Here is a 22,050-nt window from a genome sequence, read left to right on the forward strand (position 1 = left end):
GGTTTGTGTGATATATCTCTTTGAATGTCTTCCTCTGTTCCTCTTATGGGTCAATGACATGGTGTTGGGTTAATTGTGCCATAACCCCATATGTAATAAAAATTAAACTGAAAATGGAAGTGGATGAATAAAATAAATGTAACATGCTTATGTATTTATTTATTTGTTTAAATGTTTACTTATACTTTTATTCCATATAGAATGTCAGAATGAATGACAAAAATTGTAATCCAAGAGAGAAGCAATCAGGTCTTATGAATACCAGGTACTGTGATCAACCTAAACAGCTTGTGATTGCCTGAATAACATGGCAAAAACACAAATCCTAATGCCAGCGTAAAATGTGGCCTTTGGGAAAGCTTGACCTTTTACAGCCTAAAAAGGGCTCATTAGATCTTTTTAGTTCTTTCATAAATGTTACTACAAGACAGAGAGCAGTGAGCAATGTCAGTGTATAGGAACAGAAGGCCAAGATTTGGCATCACTCACATTGGCATTGGCCTGTAAATGTCAGCCACCCTTGTTATATGGGAAATGCTAAACCTCACTGTAAAAAAATAAAAAATCTAATTAGATCAGTGCAGGAAATTACATCTTTAGCAGTCTCATGCTAAAATTCAAGCGAGGTTCTGTCATGCAAACAATGAACCTTGTATGTACAAGAAGTCATTGACTAAAACATATGTTGTACCCAGTCAAACAAATAGAAATACTTCTCCAGAGTATAACTAAAGGTTACCAGTGTCACATTCTCTCCAATTATTTCCATTTCTTTTGCAACAAGTCCACTGTGATAGTTTTTAGGCAAATTCTTTCCAGGGTGGAGTTGTTTAATAATTTTATTTATAAATGTTGTGGCAAGTCAGTCAAAATCTGGTTTTGAAACAGAATTGATTCTTTACATCTGTACAGCAAGCAGAGTGGTAATTTACCTGAAGTTAATGAAAAGAAAAATAAAGGAACTTACAAGCAGTCATCCAATTTTTACAATATACAATGGTAGTTGCCTTAACAAAGTATATTTTGCTGTATCAGTCCAGCCCTTTATATCCTTAATAATTCTGTAATGTCAGCAATGTGGAACATAAAATTTTGAGGGCTTCCACTAAATGTTTGTGAATTTAGTCCAGGTAACCTTCTTAAAGTTTCTACATTAGCAAACTCAGCAGAAGGATTTCTTAAATATTTTGTGAATTCATACACCTTTCACTGAGTTTAATCGACAAATATATCCATGAAAATGTTTTATAACATAACTTTTTGTATGCCTATATTATGAGCTTGATCATTTAATAATTTAATAATATCCAGTTTTATTAATGAGTGGTGAGCAGCCAATCAGCATGGCACAAAGACATAATGTCAAGGACTAACAGTCTAATATTAGAGAAGTGGTACCTCATGTCCAAATTGTGGCTTAGCAATAGATGTGCCCCATCAAGAAGTAGCATCAGAATAGATATAAAAATGGTCATGCTAAATATAGACCAGACGATATGAAAGTAGTGATTCTATTAGATTTATGGATTGTTTCCAAGGCAGTTAGATTAGTAAAACTACAGGCTGGAGGTCTTAAATTAAATTCATTTGTCATACTGAAACAATGTTGTTTCTTTTCACACCAGTTTATCTCATGGCAGATTTCTGAACAAGTAATACTATATACAGGTTTACAGGTTCAAATAATGTTATTCATCAGCTAGACCAGTGATTGGCACTCTTATCTGATCCTTTCTCCTCTTGTCCCTCTTCAGACCAGCAAAAGACCATGCCACCCAGTGACATCACCACCAGTTCACCCACTGATAACTTCACTTCTGGCACCTCTTGATGATGTCACTTCCATCACCCAGAACCCATCCAAATGCCACATCAGTTCCTGTTCTGGCCTCCGTGACTCCACCTCTTCCTCTTACCCACCATATTTATAGCCCAGATTCATTTTGTTAGTCAGTTCAGTTTTGAACTCAGCCTTGCAAAGATGTGTTTGACTTCTCTTTTGATTTTTTTCAGTATATGGGGTGGCCATCCCCAAACCTTTTTCTGTAGGTTGCCTATTTTTTACCACAAAGTAAACAGATTGACATGACTTGTCATAATTTCAGAGTTCAACTGCTTCAATCAAATTTGAATCTGTTAGCCACTTCATTCAGTTCACAAAGGTCTTTTAATTAGCAACATCAATACTTTTAAGGACCTAAACACTAAAAGTGCTAGTCCATTTTTTATTCTTGACTGATTAGAATTTTTCTGTCTTTTTATCATCTTTCTGCAAACATTAAACTGTACCTCTGTCAAAATGTCAGCATATTTTGAGTTGAAATTTGGTAGAGAAATAAAATGGACATTAGGTGGCCTGTTTTGTTTTTAATTATTTTTGAGTCTCTGGATATAATTGCTATTTGTGGATGTAATATAATTTAACTGTATACAGCATATATTTCACCTGCATTGTTAACTCAATAAGTAAACAACTTAGTATTTGCATTTCAATATACATTCCTTGGTGAAAAGAAACACTTTGAGTGTTTGTTCTGCCATGTCAGAGAGATATATGATTATGTTGTCTGAAATGGGCTGAGAACTTGGTGATATCATTCAATTCAATCCTGCCCTACCAAAGGTTACTTTTTCCTTGCACTCAGTATACTGCTAGTATAGCTGGCTCTCCTTCATAACACAAATTGGATTAAGCAGGTTTAAAAATGGGAAGACTGGTGGATAGATCAAATTGAGCATTTGGATCAATTGTGCACTTATTTTCAAAACTCCCCTTGAAATGGCCTTAACATATTTACAATTTAAATTTGCCATTCTCTCTAATGGATGGTAAATAGTAAAAACTTACTTACTGATGCGTGTCAGTTTCTTTTTGCAAGTGTCTTATTGTAAATGGCTGCCATTTTGTTTCAAGATGTCAGATAAAAACCTCTACTAGCCAATATTCTTTATCGAATTATTCTACAAATGCTCCCAAATTTCATATCAACAAACCCAGTAGTTATTGCGGGATGCAGTAGATAATAGTCCCAAACAGACAAAAATAGCTTAAACATCTTTATAAAAATTATAAATCAAGCCAGTATCATTTTGTGACAGTAGCTGTAAGAAATTGCTATGCACCAGTAAGGTACTAATATACACATTACACGTACGACTAATGTGATTAGTGCTTTGTAAGTCTTATTAAGACCAAATAAAGGCGTAGTTAAGATCTTTTTACACAAGCAGCAGCAGCAGCAGCAATATCAGATAAATTGATGCAGTTAGGTAGCCTTTAGTCTAAATTATTATGGAAGGTTCTTGTGACTTTTGTCATATTATTTTTTCCCTTTTGACTTTTTCAATACTGTGCATTTTTCAGGACTAAACTATTTCCGTGAGTATGTATTTAGATACACTGTCATTTTCAAAACATTGGGCTTTCACAGTGTTTACAAATTATGTGTGCTGTGCATAATTTATGGTGGACGTTTTTGTATCACAGGCTACTGGAATCTGATTTTTTTTCACAAAATAACACATAGGGATAGTAGGTGCAACTCACATAAGTCAGATATGCATATCTTTTACAAAATTTTTATTTTACTACTAGTGGTTCACCCAGTGAATAGGAAAAGGCCATGTTCTGACTAACAATGAAATTCACTGTTTTCCGTCCTCGCCCCTAGGGAACATTCCGGTTGTACTTCCTCCAAGACAGACGTTTGTTCTCCTGGCAGTCCATAGTACATTCAATATTCTTTACCAGCACCACAACTCAAAGGCATCAATTCTTCAACGGTCTTCCTGATTGATTGTCCAGGTTTTGCAACCATAAAAAACAAATGAAAACACCATGGCTTCGGTCAGACACACCACCTTAATAATCAAGGGCGCATCTTTGCTTTTAAACACTTTGGAGAGGTCTTTTACTGCAGGTTCTTTTACTAGTATCTGTTCTTTTAACAGATTGTATTTTACTGCAGAAATATTATAAATAACTACGAAGCTGGGATCCTGTCTATTTCATGGACAGTAGAAATTATTAGTTTATCTTATATAGTGTTTTCTACAGTATATTAAGATGTATAGGTTTCTCAGAGTGTTAATTCAAAATAAGTAGAATAGCTTCTTAAGCTAACATTATTGAAAAGTATACCTACTTTATGTAAATCTTTTAATGATCAGAGTTCTTTAAGAGTACACTTTTAACCATATAGTTGATGAGTACTCTATTACTTTTTTTCTTTACATTTTCCAGATGCTCGTAAACCTGATGACGCTGGGCAAAAGTCCTGTCATTCTTTAAAGGAAATTATTTCTGCTTGAGATGATTAACTACATGGAGCCTGACCAGTCTTACTTGCACATTTTTATTTGATTTTATACTCTGTTACCTATTTAATGAAAAAAATATTTTTTTTGGTTTAAAATAATGTCACAATCCCAGACTAAAGGAATAAGCATTTGACAGGCTTAACAGATGTACTTTAGACTTCTCTTTGAGTGTCATTGGGACCTTTTGTTTGTTTACAAAATCTTCAAAGATTTTATCAGTGGGACTATTAGACTTCTTTCAGAACAAAACTGGAAATACATAAAATGCATTCAGGATTAAACACAAGAGACACATGTTTATGTTAATGAGAAGTGCAGGAGTATTAAGGAAGACATTCTTTTGTTTGTTCATGATGTGAACTTGAGGTTAAAGGGACTGGTAAGTCACTAACTAGCCACATAATCAGAACCGTCACCTGAAAATTGTGCTGTTCTCCTATTTCATATTTAGCTCCACTATAAACTACTTTTGTTAGGCAGTATGATCATTTGTTTTTGTGCTTTTCCCCTACATCTCATGTACAAAGTAATATAAGATATGTAAATATGTATTTTAATTATACTATTACATTCTATGTATGCTATGTGAATTACTCTTTGAGTGTGCAGCTTTATCTGAAATCATAAACGTTGGTTTCAGGGCTGTGCAGTGGTTAGTGTGAGTGCTTCATGGATCCAGCATTCAGGATTCAAATCTCAAGACCTGTTTATGTCTGTGTGGGCTTTGCACATTCTCACTGTGAATGTGTAGATCTTCCTCCTGCATCCCCAAAGACATGTATGTTAGATTAATCTGATGATTCAAAATTGGCCCAATGCAAGTGAGCCTTGTAATAGACTGGCATCCCAGATCCTACACTGCACCCAGTACTGTCAAAATAGATTTCAGTCCCACGTGAACCTGAAGTGGGTTTGAAAATGTTATATTACAAATTACATTACCTACTAGATCATAAACATTTTTTTGAAAACTTCATAGTGTTTACCTTATCTAGGTTGTTGTAAAAATCTGCATTTCCTGCACACAAGTACCTTCCAAGAAGAGTAGCATGGGTAGTAAAAATAGTCGCAATCGGAAGTTTTCTAGAGCGGCACAGCAAGAGTCCAGCCCCAGCTTGCCATTCGTGGAAATGTGCAATCACATTAGGTCTATCCTGAAACTGGTCAGTGAGCTGGGAAGAAAAGTGAAAATTTTAATTTGTTCTGCATTAATGAGAATTCAATTCTGAAGAAATGTTACTTACCTCTTTGAAAAACCAAGCAATTAAAGAGCCAAAGATTAGAGAGTCATTTGCCTCTCGATCATGAAAGGGAAGGCCAATACCAGATATGTCCCAAAACTCCCCTTTCCATCGGTCAAGATTCCAGGCAGCTGAAGTGATGTCAAATAGGATCACATATGGACTCCCTTCTATTAGCCACCTTCCAAAGTACACCTGAAAGAACAAAGGACATCTGCAATACTTAATTTGACAAGCATGATTACAGCATAACACAGGTAGCAAAAACAACATTTTAAAACACAAAACATACATCTTTTATTTCTGACACAATCTTCAGTTTTAGATTCTTATAATATTTCAATTTAACATTTATAACTTAAACAAAATACTCAAAACCCCACATATTATTATAATTTGGAATAGTATTTACCAGTAGGTCTAATAATATTGGTTTTCTGTTGTTCATGGCCCACATCAAGATTGTAATTCTAAGTCATTTTCCTTCTGCCTACCACATTTAAAGTTAGCATTAAGCTGGGATGTGACAAAAACACATATTAGGAAAAAGGAGTCTCTTCCCTTGTCTTTCATTAAAAAATAACACATGGAAAAATCCTGAGCCTGGAGGAAAAAATCTGCCAATGTTTAAATTCCTAAGATTAGCAGTTTTGTGTTTTTTAAATAATTTTTAAAGCTTGTGTAATTCTGTTCTTTTGTGCATGTATATGGCATAAAAAAAGCTATATGAAGATTTTAACGGTCAGACTCACAAGAATGAACTACGCAGTTTACAATTTAAAACTAAATTTGCAATTTACTGTAAATGGAATATCATGAAACTAATTAACCTACCACCAACCTGCCACCTTGAATAAACAGCCAGCAATTAGAAAACCTGGGCCTTTTCACTTTATTTCAACAAAGTCTCTACATCCCATTTTAACCACACTCATGTATTTTTAAGTGACTGCTATAGACTGATTTTAAATTCTGTATCTTTACTGATTTTAACCTTGTATCTTTTTAGATCATTCAATAAGAATCTTCAAAAATAGATTTGTTACAAATACGTTTTGTAATTTTATTAGTCCTGGGGTAATTTGGATCCAAGTGGACAAACAGCCTGAGAATGACACTTATTGGCTATTCTTGAAATCGTTATTAATTCAATGCAAAATTAGGCCTTTAAGTTTGGCATGCATGCTGAAAAAAATGAAGGCAGAGCTGAGCAGGAGAGAGAAGTGCAAAGAGAGCAGAGAAGGGAACAACAGAACCCAAAGAAACTGACAAGTCTTCTGAGGACTGAACAACAATCTGAAGAAACTCTGTGGCCATTAAAAGACTAATCTTCCATCACCTTTATTTTCTGCAGTATTTTTAATAAGACTCTTTTTCAAATACATGTTCTAACCATACAAGACTCTCTAAATATATTTCCTACTTTTGTTATCTGTTTTACTGTGTTTTAAAAGGTTTTGCTTTATAATAATATTGATTTTATGCTGTTTGATTGGATCAAGGTATATTGTTAAGAGCACCTCGTGGGGGTGATTGCCATATTCTCACAGGGTTAGCATCTGAGAAGAGACCTCTTAAAATGAAAACAGTGAGGTTAGCAGCAAGGTTATTATAGTTAACGAAAACTAAAATCAAAACTGAAACTATTATTAAAAAAAAGTTTTCATAAACTGAAATAAAATAATTAACAAAACCGAAATGAAAAACTAAAACTAAATAAAACTATTAAAGTAGCTGGAAAGACTAACTGAAATAAAATAATAATTTACTAAAATATTTTTAGTTTTCGTTTTTAAATGAATATTCTTGCCTTTAACCTTTGTAAGTTTAACTCTAAAACAGAATTTCTGGTGACAGAGCAAGCTGAATACGGGTGTGTAAAGCGTGTGAAATAGAAAGCAATTTACGTGCTGCCTTTCTTTGCGCTTGTTGTATATCAAGATGTAATTGAAATGGCTGAAATCAGAATGTGCTGGTCAACAAAACATTTACCATATGGACAGAAAAATCACAAGTGAGTAACGTTTCAGTTTATTTCTCATGTGACTGCTTTTTGTCGACAGCAGTTCACCTGCCACTTCGCACAGGAGAAATCGTGTTTACTTTCTCATATACAAGGTATAGAAAAAGTATAATAATCATGAAAACATTCAACCTCGATATTTTGATGAATCTTGACGTTATAGACCTACCAGAGTCCAAAAATACCGTTTTTTGAAATGGTATGTGTGCGCAAGTGTGTCTGTGTGTATATAAACACGATAACTCAAAAACGCAACTAGATAGATGGATGAAATTCGGCATGTGGTTGTTAAACTACAGTTGTAGATGTGTATTTGGGCCAAATACATCACCCGAAGTGGTACTTTACCTGAACACATTTTTTTATTCATGCAGCTGCAGAGTCCGATTTATTCAACTTTACTTTTATAATAATTGTTCAGTATATTATTAATTTGATTTGATTTGTTGTTGACGGTTCCTTAACGTACATAATATAAAAATATAATAATTCTTGTGGTTTACACCTCAAATATCCATCCCCATATCCAAGTATACAAGAAAGTGTACGGGTGACCACTCCTGGTTTTTTAAAATAAAACGGCACTGATTGAGCGACTGACTAGGTCATCATACAAGATCAGCATATTGTTGCTGACCAATCACTTTTGCTTTAAAAACATTGTTTAACAATGAAGTGACACAAACAAAGGTAGGTAGGCTAAGAGAGTCTGCCAAGTGATGAAAAACTAAACATACTATAGGGTTTTATGTATTTATTCTATATTTATTCATTTATCTTTTTTAGTTCATATTCTCAACTCAAAATACCTGATATTGTGAAAGTAATCCATTAGCACAATTATATTTTAAAATATTTGTCTTCCTTTTTTCATGTTTTTCTCTTTCTGTCAATATAGATAGTTGAAATATCATATTCTTTAAGTTCTTAACATCAACCTCATTGCATATAGGGGATTATGCTTGTTTTTAATCAGACAAAATCAAAACCAGATTGTACACCATGTAGTGCTGTAAGCTTCCACTAACATTAAACTCATATCCAAATTTTATATGTACAGTTCTGTCTGATTGTGACACAAAACTAAACTCTGTAGGAGCTCCATGTCATAATTACTAAAACTAAAACTGAAACTAATAGATATAAAAATAAAATAAAAATGTCTTTGTGAAATAAAAACTAAACTAAAACTAAAAATACACGATGAAGTAAAACTAAAACTAAACTAAATTTCCAAGTAAGGTCAGAAAAAATATAGAAATAAAAACTAATATAAAAAGACAAAACTATAATAACCTTGGTTAGCAGACACCTGCTTCTGTCGTTGGCACAGGTGTAGCCCAGGTCTGAAGAGAACCATGTGGTCTGCTTGTGCAGAGCTAGTAAGTCTCTTTGCTTGTTGCACATGTCCACATATAGGTAAGGTTGAGCATGTTGGGCACAATAAAGTAGATGCTTAACACACATATGAACAATACAGTTAACAGTAACTGTAGCTTAGGCAAACCAAAATAATTCATATAGGAATCTCCATGATAATATACTTAAGGCACAGTGATAACAGCACTTGGACTGGGTGATTGTCATATTCTCACAAAGGTTAGCAGCTGATGGGGGATGTCTCTAATAATTAAAGTAGTACAGTAAGCGGGCACCCACTTTGGTGATTTGCATGAGTGTAGCTTAACCATTTGGTCTACTTGTGCTGAGCTAGTAACTCTCTTTGCTTAAAGCACCTGTCTACATGCATATAAGGCTGTATGTGTGTGGCTCTATAGAGCAGCCATATTACTGTAAGGCAAAATTCTACAACAATATATAACAATATAGTATAATATAATATATATGTATATATATATGTATATATATACACTATATATACACTATATAATATATATAGTTATATATATATAACAATACAACAATAATATAGTTAATAATTCTTTGCTTTACGATGCCAGAGGCTAATTTTAAAACTAAACAGATGATAGTCTATGACTGTCATAGAATGACAACCTTTATGGGCTTCAAGGAAAAACACAGACCTATTCATTTCAGATCTACTACTATTCAGAGTGAAAAGTTACGATAATTAAGATATAATTAGACATGAATGCCAAGCATAGAAGGAGCAAAATTTTGTTGAGGAGCTTAAATACAAAAAAGTTTTTATTTATACAGGGCAGCAATGATCACAAGTGAGATGGCAGCTGAAAAAATGCCTAAAATAAAACCCACCGGACTTAACTTTCAGAGATTCTGCCCTAATTTGCCAGATACAATAACCCAATTGCCCTTCTACTGAAAATGACAATTTATTGACCTTCTCATTCTCTCTAAAAAGTTACGGTTACTGTACTAAGTTATAACATATTCAAATCAATGGCCACAGTGAGTAAGTTATTGAATATAATGAACCTAAACTATAAATAACATAACAAATTTAAGGAATGTCTTCTTAATAAATCATTGTAAAAATGCATCCTACCATGCTCAATATAAACATTAATGTTTCAGGAAAAATCTAAAGCATTCATTAACAAATATCAAATTCAAAACAAATCTTTTGATTAGTCATTTTATCAAAGACAAATGGAAAAAACAGATGAAGACCAAAAGTCTACACACATAAAAATGCATGCAGGAAAAAAGTTTTTCTTTTTTCAAAACAAGCGTATTTAAAGGATTTCATAGCCCATGAACAAAGCAAGTCCTAATGCAATCAATGCTCAAAAGGACGCTAAAAAGAGGACTTTGCATGGAGCATAAACAATGAGGTATAAAACACACAAGCTGTGCCAATGTATTTGATAAAAATATCTTACTCTTCCAGAACTGAATGTCTGAAAGAATACTGGAAGGAGTACAGAATCTGTTTTAATTGCTGAGATATATACAGTGTTTATTTTTAATTCAATTTTGCTAAGCATACATCAACACGTATTATTTGCAAAAATAACAATTCCTGATTTTACATTTCAGTCAGAAGTTAAAATAATAATTATTAATCAATCTCTAACATTTATTACATTTTATATGGTATTCATTTTTACCTGTTTACCTTTTTTTCTTGCATAGTGGAAAATAAATAAATCTATTTTAGCATAAGTTATGAATATTTTGTGATAAAGGCATTTTCTAATTGTGCACATTGTCGGTTAAGAGAAAGTCTTCTTTAATAAAGTCTGCTCTTATATTACCTGTGACGCCAACAGTAGTGCTTGTTTGTATTGTTTGCAAGAAATACAGGCACACTTGAATTCTGATAAAATGCATAAAACATGAGACTTATAAAATATTTTACAAACTTTATTTATTGAGAAAAATTAGTCACCTCTGATTTTCAGGGAGAATGCTGCGTGTTCTCCTCATAAAGCTATTTTGGTTCATTCTCAAATTGCAATTGACTGACTGCTATTTAAACATTTTTTTCGGTACTTACAGTTGCATTACTAACTTAACAGTCCTTTTGTGCTATTCTATCTAAACTTGTAACTTCTTTTTACCAAAGTGAAAATTGGTACTTCCTATTGATTTTGCAATTCTATGATTATAAATTTAAAACGAAAGAATAAAACCAATTTCTACAACTCAGTCACAGTTTGACATGCAAGTTTAAAGTAACTTGTATGCCATGTCCCAAGCCTAAGGGCTTCTAGGGCATATTTACCATAAATTGCTCTCCGTGTTTCTTCTCAGTATATTTTAATGAGATTCCTCTTACATTTGATTAATGTTATTATTTTTTCACTTCTCTCTCTTACATATGGTTAATAATTTTAAGGCCTGCTAACATAAACCATACAAGCCTATTAATTTATGTAATGTCATAGAAAAACGTATTTATGAAGTATGGCATGTACACAGATCATGCATTTACTTATATATAGGTCACTGAGTTTGTTGTCCCAAAATCTTTGAATAAATTGCATAAGAGAGGTTTACTGAGTAAAACAGTTAGCTCCTGTTAGATACATTATTAATGTTTTCCGATAAACAAAGTACAAAGCATAACATACACAGCAGAGTAAGTTGAACACATAGAAACACAATTCTTTCCATCCACCTATTCTTCTAATCTACATGTTCGTTTAGAGAAGCACTGATGAAAGTTTGGAGCTAGCCTTGGAGGAAAAACAGAACACACTGAAATACAGACATCTAAATCCACTTCTTTTGGTAAAGTTTTGAATTACCAGTTTACCTATATCACGTGCGTCTGGCATCCAGAGTTAAAACACAGTATCAGGAGAGTGCTCAAGCAGACACTAAGAGGAGCTGGGAATGCTGCTGTGACAGATTCTGAACTCTGCGACAAGGAGCCATAATTCAATCACATTAACAATTGCATCACATGTGCCTTCATAATCATCCAGTTCAAATGTGTACCTTTCCTTACACAAATCACTGGTTTAACACAGCTGAAGAGCCAAATAAGTATCCATGCCCATGCTTATTTCTATTTGTGAGGACCTTTATGCTGACTGTATTCTTAGACAGTGACTCTCAAAACAAGTATTCAAATATTAAAGTGACACTTATAATGAGACTATGGAAAGATGCAGTCTTATAATAAAATGCATAATTTTGCTATTTATATTGCTTTCTGATATCTGCTTTATAAAGGATGATGGTCAATTTGTAATAAGCATGTTCATAAACTACATGCGTCTGCGTGGGTTTCCTCTGGGCGCTCCGGTTTCCTCCCAAAGTCCAAAGACATGCAGATTAGGTGGGTTGGCAATTCTAAATTGGCCCTAGTGTGTGCTTGGTGTGTGTGTGTGTCCTGTGGTGGGTTGGCACCCTGCCCAGGATTGGTTCCTGCCTTGTGCCCTGTGTTGGCTGGGTTGGCTCCAGCAGACCCCCGTGACCCTGTGTTCGGATTCAGCGGGTTGAAAAATGGATGGATGGATAAACTACATTGGTCTAAGGTACATTATTACATTTAGTACTGGGATATCTTTTAAGTTTTCAGATGACAGTGGCTCAGGCTCTTAAAAAACTGACTTTGTTAAAAGTCTTCTTCAGAATGAACATATTTTTCAAAAAGACATGAATCTCTTTTTATCTAAAAGTATTCTGTAGATCATATTAAATACCATTTAAAGTATGTGGATACAAACATATATCTGTTATTTTGCTTTTCAAATGAAAATTCTGATCATCTTGCCTTGTAACTCAAGACTGTTCTGACACCTGCTGGACATGACAATGTAGTGATTTAATGTTTGATAAAATTCAGAGATGCTAATTTGGTACCCATCTCACTTCTTGAGCAAAGAGCCAGAGGGCTTTTCTTCAACAAAGCAATCTAAAAATGTAACAGAACAAACAATCTTGTATTGAAAAGTTTACAATAGGAGACTTTATTCACTTATTTTTAATGTATTGCGCCTTTTTATTCTGCCCATTAATGGACTGGTGTCCTATTCTGGGTTAACTCTTGCTTTGCATCTGAGGATGCATGCATAAGCTTCCTGTGATCTTGCAATGGAAAATGGCTCAGAAAATTAGATAGATAGATAGATTTTAAAGGTTATTCAAAGATACTCAAGAGTTAAAAACTTAAAAGCTTAGAACTTTACTATTATACATTGTTATGGGAAATTACATTACATGGTCCTTGTTTTCATGTTCTTAAACAAAAGATTAGGGAGGGTATCACTCTAAAACATTATATATCATAAATATGTGCTGTGTTGTGGATGAAGTATGCCTAAAATCATTTTCCTTTTTCATGAATAGTAGGAACTGTTAGTTGTGTTAAAATGAACCTTGACCAATTTGTCTAATATTAACCAATTTGCTTAATCTTTGTTCAACACCTCTCATGTTAAGATATTCAAATTCCTATCCAAGGAAACCCACACTACAGAAAAAGTCATATGCGTAGTGAGGTGTTTAAAAAGTCCAGTGATGCTGCCCAAGTAGAGTTCTGCTAAATACTGCTGCTTTCCAAATAACAGAAATCTAATTCAGGTTCTTCCTTGGTGATTTGGCGTGTGTGTCTCTTAAGCGCTGTTGTGTGCGTGACTCGCGCGCGCCTGTGTGTGCGTGACTCGTGCGTATGGAGGAATATTTCGGACAAAATTAAATAAATAAATAAATGCGTAAATAAATAAAAGTACTGTGAAATGTGAGCATAAATAAATAAATGTGTCATGAAATGACAGCCTTAATAAATAAATATGTCATGAAATGAGAGCATAAATAAATAAATGTGTCACGAAATATGTTTTTCGTTGCTTATTTATTTATTTCATTTTGTCCGTAACATTCCTGCAAACCGTCATGAAATACGGCTTGAAATAAAACTGTCAGTTTCACTCATCAAAGTTGAGAGGGTGGGCTCTAACACGCCCTCTAGTTACTGATTGGTGAATCGATAGCACAAGAATTAATTAGAAAAATGCTTACTACTGCCGATTAAATGGATTCTGCCGAAGATATTACGTATTTCAGAGAGAGAATTGAAGATTTATCGGAAGAAATTACAATGTTGGCGCCCTTTTAGAACTGAGTATTTGACCCTTGTTTTACGAGTAGAAAGTCAGTTGCATATTCGCAGCTACTTTTCAAACAACTGTACAGCTCTGATCAGTGGTAAAGTTGTTCAGTTCAAAATATTAGGTGGAGCTGCTTTGGGCATTCCATGTCAAAGTACCTAAACTAATACAGCCATTGCAGCTTACCGTATATCAAACTGGCTCATTCGTCTTGTGATCGTCTTCTCTGATACATCATACAGATCTGCAATCTGTTGTACTTTTAAACCGCATAACAGAAGGTGTTCTATTGACTCAGCTGGAATGTCAAAGGATGGACGTCCAGAGCAGGGTACTGCATCACCTGAACTGGAGTGTAGTAGAGTCTGTTCCACCTGTTCTTCGATAATTTCAAAAACAGTTTCATCTATATCGGAGTCTAAAAGGGCCGCCAACATTGTAATTTCTTCCGATAAATCTTCAATTCTCTCTGAAATACGTAATATCTTCGCAGAATCCATTTCATCGGCAGTAGTAAGCATTTTCTAATTAATTCTTGTGCTATCGATTCACCAATCAGTAACTAGAGGGCGTGTTAGAGCCCACCCTCTCAACTTTGACGAGTGAAAGTGACAGTTTTATTTCAAGCCGTATTTCATGACGGTTTGCAGGAATGTTACGGACAAAATGAAATAAATAAATAAGCAACGAAAAACATATTTCGTGACACATTTATTTATTTATGCTCTCATTTCATGACATATTTATTTATTAAGGCTGTCATTTCATGACACATTTATTTATTTATGCTCACATTTCACAGTACTTTTATTTATTTACGCATTTATTTATTTATTTCATTTTGTCCGAAATATTCCTCCATACGTGCGTGACTCGTGCACGCCTGTGTGTGTGTGACTCCCGCGAGCTTGTGTGTGTGTCTGTCTCTCTCTGCACAGGGAATGCACAGGAAGAGACTGAACACGTGTTGTGTGGCCCCGCGCATGCGCACTTCTCCAGAAGACACACACGGACTGTGCGCACCTGTGTGTGTGTGTGACGCGCACGCCTGTGTGTGTGTGTGACTCGCGTACGCCTGTGTGTGTGTGTGACTCGCGCATGCCTATGTGTGTGTATCTCTCTGCACAGGGAATGCACAGGAAGAGACTGAACACGTGCTGTGTGGCCCCGCGCATGCGCACTTCACCAGAAGACACACGGACACTGGACGCCCACAAGGGTTTTATTAAAGTGGATGATACCAAGTCGTGTCCCACCACCAGCAATCTGCAACCCACTTTGGGTTGACCTGGACCAAGTGGTTGAGAAACCCTGATCAAAGCCATCACTTTGCATACTTTTCATTTTTTAAGTGCCTTTCAAAACTCAGAGTTAAGTATCTGTTTGGTATGTGAAAATACATGTTTCAAGCATTTTTATAGCTATGGACCCAAATTTACTTGATGTTCTATATTTCATTCATTCTAATATCAGGTATAATATCTAATGTAGAATACTTTTAATTGATCTTTCTTCAGTCTCTTTTTTAATTTATTAGATTTACTGTGCAACATTTTGTGTTGTTCTGTAAATCTGAGTCAAGTGTGTATTGTGCTATATCAAATGGCAATAATCCATGTGCAGATTGGGTCATGGTTGCTTTGTGATTACAGTGTTATTAGTGTAAGAAATGTGAATTATTAAGTCATCAAGTGTATCTAGTGTCATAGAAGACATGGGCTGAATGGCTCTCTGGCTGCAGTGGATGGTTCCTTGCCCAGTCAGGAAGCCATGATAAAGGAAAGACATGGATGGACGGGCATCCCAACTGGGTTGGTCACTGGTACCTTTCCTGGTCAGGAGAGCCATTATGAGGAAAGGACAGAAAGTGACTGCTTCCCATGGCTTTGCGTTCCCCCAGTACACCAAATGGCAGTGTCCCTCTTGTATGGCTCCTATTTGGATACCTGCAGGACTGCATGGGAGTTGTAGTTTGGCTGGGAAGACCTGTTGGTGTTTTTGGGTGCTGCTATTACAGAGAGGTTCTACTGGACCCAGAAGTGCTTCCAGGTGGCAATTCTGTTTTACTGGAAGTGCACCAGGGTTCTTGTTGAAAAGTAGCTACTCCACCTCCTCCATCAGTCAGAGTGAGCAACAGGTGGACAAGGCATGATCGGAGGAGAGTGAGGGTGGAAAAGGAAAGGAAAGAAAGAAATTAAACTGTGACTGATTTATCAGGTAATAAAAACTTGTGGAAGGTATTTTGTTTGAATAAACCCCCTTTCCTTGAACCCATGACTGTGTGGTTTGGTTGTGTCTGAGTGTTGGGATGCAAGTGCACCCTGTGCAGGCCACAATCTGAAAGCAATTAAAATAAGTGCTGTTCAGTGTCCTGTTTTCATGAAATAATGACTTTTATTAATTTTTAATTCATTACAGTAATGTCTTATTGCTGGATTAGCAAAATACAATGAGTAATTAAAAATATAGAAAGGACAAAGTTACAGCAGTTTATGATCTGTTGAATGAAACAGAACAATAGCTATTTAAAATCAGATACTCTGCCAAAACAACAGGCATAAGCATAGTTCATGTCTGTCAAAGCAAACAACAGCTACAGATTAGCATCTCATTTGAAAAGAACTACAGTGTGTTGCAGGGCAGTTTTGAATTGTTAATTAAATGGTAAAAAATATACAGTATTATATGACTTGATTCCTATTTAAAAGACACTTTTATCCAATAATGAACTCAGCACCTTGTAGCTCTTCTCAGGTTTCAGTTTTTGAGTTATTTGTGTAATAAACATTGTAAAATAATTGATAGATTTGTTCCTACCCCTTTTAGTTATCCCTTTATTCACATGTCTGCATTGTAAAAAGCTAAAAAAAAAAACCTGCTAAATCAAATATTATTGTCACTGAATCATGTTGAAATCTAATCTGGATGAGTTTTCAGTAATACAGATGAGTGCCACTGACAATAGACAGAGTCAATTCAAAAACCGAGACGTTAAAGCAAGTATGCTGGCATGGCTAAAGTGGATCAGAAACGAATATAGACAGTTGTGAAATGAAAGAGCTAATGAGGCTCTGGAGAAACAGATTTAAATATCTGAAAAGTCCCTCTTCTTGCTGAATACCCTTACTACAAAAATAAATGATTAAATAATCTAGTTGGTCCATTGGCTTTTGTCGGGGACAAGGAAAAAGGGAAGCAACTCTAGACAGAGTTAATTTGTCAAAGCAGCTAAAATAGCATTCACTGAATAGCCTTCTCTAAATCTCATAAGAGGTAAGCTGCCTTAAATGTTTACCATGTCAACCTTGAGTGCTTGTGCAGCCTTGGTCCATGCCTGTCTATAATCTAATTCAGTGTGGGATTAATGTGCTCTGTTGTGTGTAAAAAAGAAGAGAGCTTCTTTACTTGACAGCCGTTTGTCTTCAGATTGTCTATTGCTCTTTGAATAGCAGGATTTGTGGGGTCGCAAAGCTCCACTTGCGTCTTCACATTCTGTTCAAAGTAAGGCCCCACCATGAAAAAGTTCTCCCCCCATTCGTCCACTGTGATCTTGGCTTTTGTCTGGAGAACTGTGTAAATTCCACCAACTGTAAAAGAAAAAGAAAAAAATATCAAAAATGTGTATATTTAGAATTATAGTGCTTTACATTACTACAATTGGGTAACTGTAACTATTGTATACAGCCACCAGATTGATTCTTTAATGGCTTTATTTTACTGTTTTTGAATACAAAGCTTTTAAATTACCACATAATTAAGCAGGTTTAAAAATGGAATTTTAGTTTTTGTTTAAAACTGTCAAAACAATTAATGTAATAGGAAGCATTACAAGGTGTTTTGGCATATAAAAGTAAAACAAACAAATGTGCACAGTTTGGAAAGATTCTATAAATGAAACAGTGCTCCTGAAAATTTATCAAGGGTTTTTGCACATGAATTTTAAATGATTTGGCCCTTCGGCCTTTTTTTACATTTAAGATTTTTCCTTTAAAGATTTACCATTGTTGTTTCTTGTCCTAGTGTGTGGATATAAACACAGGAAACTTCAGTTTCTGTATTACATCTTGCCTGAAGAAGGGGCCTGAGTTGCCTCGAAAGCTTGCATATTGTAATCTTTTTAGTTAGCCAATAAAAGGTGTCATTTTGCTTGGCTCTTCTCTACATTCATAATGGCTAACACGGTACAACACCCTAGTACTACAGCCTTTATATATAATAATTCATTTTAAATTGTGCCATCAAAACCATTTTTCATTTGTGGCGATCTATGTAATCCATCTACATGAAAAATATCTGCAAAGAATAAGAAATATGTTGCTACTCATTTGCAGTTATACCTGAATGGCTTTCAATAAACCATTATTTTTAATCAGGAAAGAACATATTCATTATTATGATTTCACAAAATGGCACGTCTGGAAATTTTCAACATAAAAGTAAACATTGATATTATTTCATCTAAATATTGTTATAAATAGAATGTTATAATACTGTAGCAGTGTTTGACATGGAAGCCTGTTAGAAAGGACCGAGAGCATAACCTTGCAGTCAAATCACCAGAATTACACATTTGTTTAGCTCAGCCTATTAAGTCACTTGTATATTCATCCAGTCTGTGTGTGGAGATACCTGAATGCAGTTCTTGGTGATAGACAAACAGCAGATGGCTCAGTGGGTAAACTTGATCACCGCTGCAATAGAATCAGAAGCATGAATGCCCCTTGCTGAGGACAATAAATTTAAGTGAAGTGGAGTGTTACTGTATCTCACACTTAAACCAATTATAACCTGCAAGAACATGCAACCTGCAAGCCTGTGAGATAAGAGCATTGCTATTCACCAGTCTATATAAGATTACTTCTAACTCTCCTGGTTAGGCTTCTTGTCTGTCTGCCCAATGTGGAGTTGCAAATACAGGGCAAGAGAGTGATTACAGGTAAGGACTTGACCTCAGTCCCATTTAGAGTGCTTTAAACATTAAATGCAGAATTGACTTAATATAACCTTCTCTTTATGTTAGTTTCATTGATCTTAGTTAAATCTTGATTTATTGTATATTCTATATATTTCCACATTTCTCTCTAAAATACTATATGGGGAATTAAAAAGGGGACTGGATATTCACTGGAAGTGAATCATTGTACAGTACCCTTGCAGCAATTTTCAGGTTAAGGCCCTTGTTCAAGGGCTAACGGAATAGTTTAGCGATAGCTCAAGGATGATTTGGAAACCAAGGCACTAGAACACTAGTGGCATTTAATTAATTTCATTTTCAAAAATGAGTCTTGTTGCTCTCCTATCCAGGGAAGCTTTTCCAATAAAGCAAATGCTTAAGAAACAAATAATAAAAACTTAATGTCTAACCGCAATTAACAGAGTGGGGGCCCTCTGTTTAATACTTGCAGCCTTCAACAGCCACTAAAGTCCAGTTTCAGTGGTGAGAGGGAAATCGTGCTCATCTGTAGTCCTCCTTTACCCTTTTCATTTGGCAAGTGAAAACAGGAATCAAGTACTCTTGCCTTGAATTCAGCTGTTTTGACTTGGGCTGACTATCTGAAGCATACTTCAAGAGTCATACCATTTATGGCTGACCCTGTACTCTGACACCCATAGGCCATGCAAAAAGACAATTTCCCCTCTGGGATTAATAAAGTATATCAAATCAAAAAACAAAATATGCAAGTATGTATGAACATTTTTTGCATAACATTACTACAAATCATGTTTATTTTATTTGTGATGTCACAGTTAGCACTCCAAAAGGTGCAGTGAAGATGATTTATGATTCACTACCTGGACGTTTCTAGATAAAGTTTGCACAATCGTCACATATTTACATTGCTTTTTTTCCCTTTTATTGAATTTATTAAAAGTAAGAAACATTCCATACAATCAAGTCAAGCTTAACAGAACCAATTTCAACCCCCACCCGAGAAAAATAGAGGAAGGCCAATAGCCAGGATAAAACGTTAAGAGTAGGAAAGAGGGAAGAGAATCCTTTTCCTCAATATAAATGCTTATTCTAAAATGTTATTGATTAGATCCTGCCAGGTTTTAAAAAAGTTTTGAACTGATCCTCTAAGTGAGAATTTGATTTTTTCCAATTTCAAATAGTATATAACATCAGTTACCCACTGACTTGAAAGAGGTGGGTTTGGATTCTTCCAGTTGAGCAAGATAAGTCTATGTGGTAATAATGAAGTAAAGGCAATTACAGTTTGGTTGTCCTTGTCCACTTTAATTGTAATTATTTATATTGTTTTTCTCAGGGCATGGTGGAAAAAATCCAATCTCCTAAGCCCAGGTTGACTAGATACTCTAAGTCTGTGCTGTATGACTCAAGTTTGGTTTGTTAATGTGCCCTCAAATGGACTAGCGTCCTGTTCAGGGTACTTTTATTCCTTGTGCCCAGTACACACACACACAGTGGCCTGTTGTTCCCCATAAGGGAGTAGAGGAAACCTTCTTTGAAGGAAGACAAGGAACTGGCAATAGATTATAGGAGACCTGAAGAAAGATGAATCTTAAGAAAATATTTTTACGAGACTTTGAATTTTACCCAGATGATCAACCATTCAAGAAGGAGAGCTTAACTCTTATAATCTGCAACTTGAAAGCCAGTTATATGGCATATTAGTTTGGTGAGAAATGTCATAAAATGAGGCATAAAGCCCCACACACAAGGCAAGCTGATGAAGGCAAATCAACAACATCACAATGAAGACTTATTGTATGCCTGTGATAATGAGCACTGCTCCAAACCAATCAAAGTTCTACCACAAAACCAGAATCAAAGCATAATGTCAATCCACAGAACATTGGACATTACGTTGAAAGCTTTGGTATTCCTATAACAGCTTCAACAGTGTCAAAGTAAATTAGAACTATGAATAGCTGATAGTGTAAACAACAGGGGTTGGACTTTTAGTTGCTCCAAACCTTGAATTATGCTAATGCGTCCAGAGGATCAATGAAGTGTTTTTTTCTAGCTAAATAATAATCAAAGTTTTAAACATGGTATAAATTAATGAGACAATATAAATATCTGACTACTAGGTGGGATTGCTAGTGCACTTAACCACATCCAAGAAATAGCGCCTTAAATGCTTCCTTTTAACTCCCATTCCCTTTATTTCTTATTTGACTTAATAATTTCTTCCTTACGGCAGCAGAGCTCTTTTCAATAACCTTCTCCCTAATTACAATATCAATGGGCTTCTGATACATACCATAGGTCACTTTGCGCCATGTCATGCAATCACTTCTAGGGCCAGGGATAATTTTATATTTGATCAAGACACACCAACTTAGAATCCCATCCCAAAGGTTAATTGTATCCCCAAATCACTGAATCACTATCATTTATTGGCTTTTATTGGGCAGGTCTTTAAGGCAGCTCGCCATCTCCCTGCACTATCTGAAGCACAGCACACTTTCATACTTGCACATTCTGTATTGTGCTGGTACCCAACTGCTTAATCCTTTCAAGGCTCCCTTTGACACAAGTATGTACAGTAATAACACCTGCTGACAATGATCAAGGTAACATGGGGCGCAATTGATTTTGCCACTGAAATTATGTATAGCACATTATCAAAGTCCTATATGACGTTATCCGTGTTCTTTACCAACCCACACTTTTTTACAACACTGCCACTGATTGAATTCCCTACCACACCAAATAGTCAAAGATGCTGATTTCTGATTTTTAACTTTTATTGTGTAAAAAGCCTCTCATTTTAGAATGTAGTAGTAAATAATATTATTTCTGAACTACAGTGTTTCATATCCCTCTCTTTTTCTCTCACCCTCAATGCTGTGCATTAAAGCAAGACAGAATGCTAAAATATTGTATTATTAAAACTTAAAAGTGGGCTTACGATCTACACTCTAAAAAGGACAAGCCTAAAATCTCAAAAGGGAGAAGGAAAACTGTATAAACCTCTGACTCACAGAACAA

The 22,050-nt window shown here is 35.1% G+C and overlaps 1 protein-coding gene across 1 annotated transcript in view; it reads right to left on the minus strand.

Annotated features, from left to right (window-relative positions):
* Positions 1-22,050, minus strand: part of gys2 (glycogen synthase 2) — a 103,644-nt gene that overhangs the window by 62,872 nt on the left and 18,722 nt on the right. Inside the window, exons 2-4 of the mRNA XM_039769701.1 lie at positions 17,496-17,677; positions 5,565-5,756; positions 5,307-5,492 (exon numbers count right to left, since the gene is read on the minus strand). Of these exons, the coding sequence (XP_039625635.1) occupies positions 5,307-5,492; positions 5,565-5,756; positions 17,496-17,677 (560 nt within the window). The remainder of the gene's footprint in view (positions 1-5,306; positions 5,493-5,564; positions 5,757-17,495; positions 17,678-22,050) is intronic.

Source organism: Polypterus senegalus, chromosome 11 (genome assembly GCF_016835505.1).
Source record: "Polypterus senegalus isolate Bchr_013 chromosome 11, ASM1683550v1, whole genome shotgun sequence".
NCBI lineage: Eukaryota > Metazoa > Chordata > Cladistia > Polypteriformes > Polypteridae > Polypterus > Polypterus senegalus.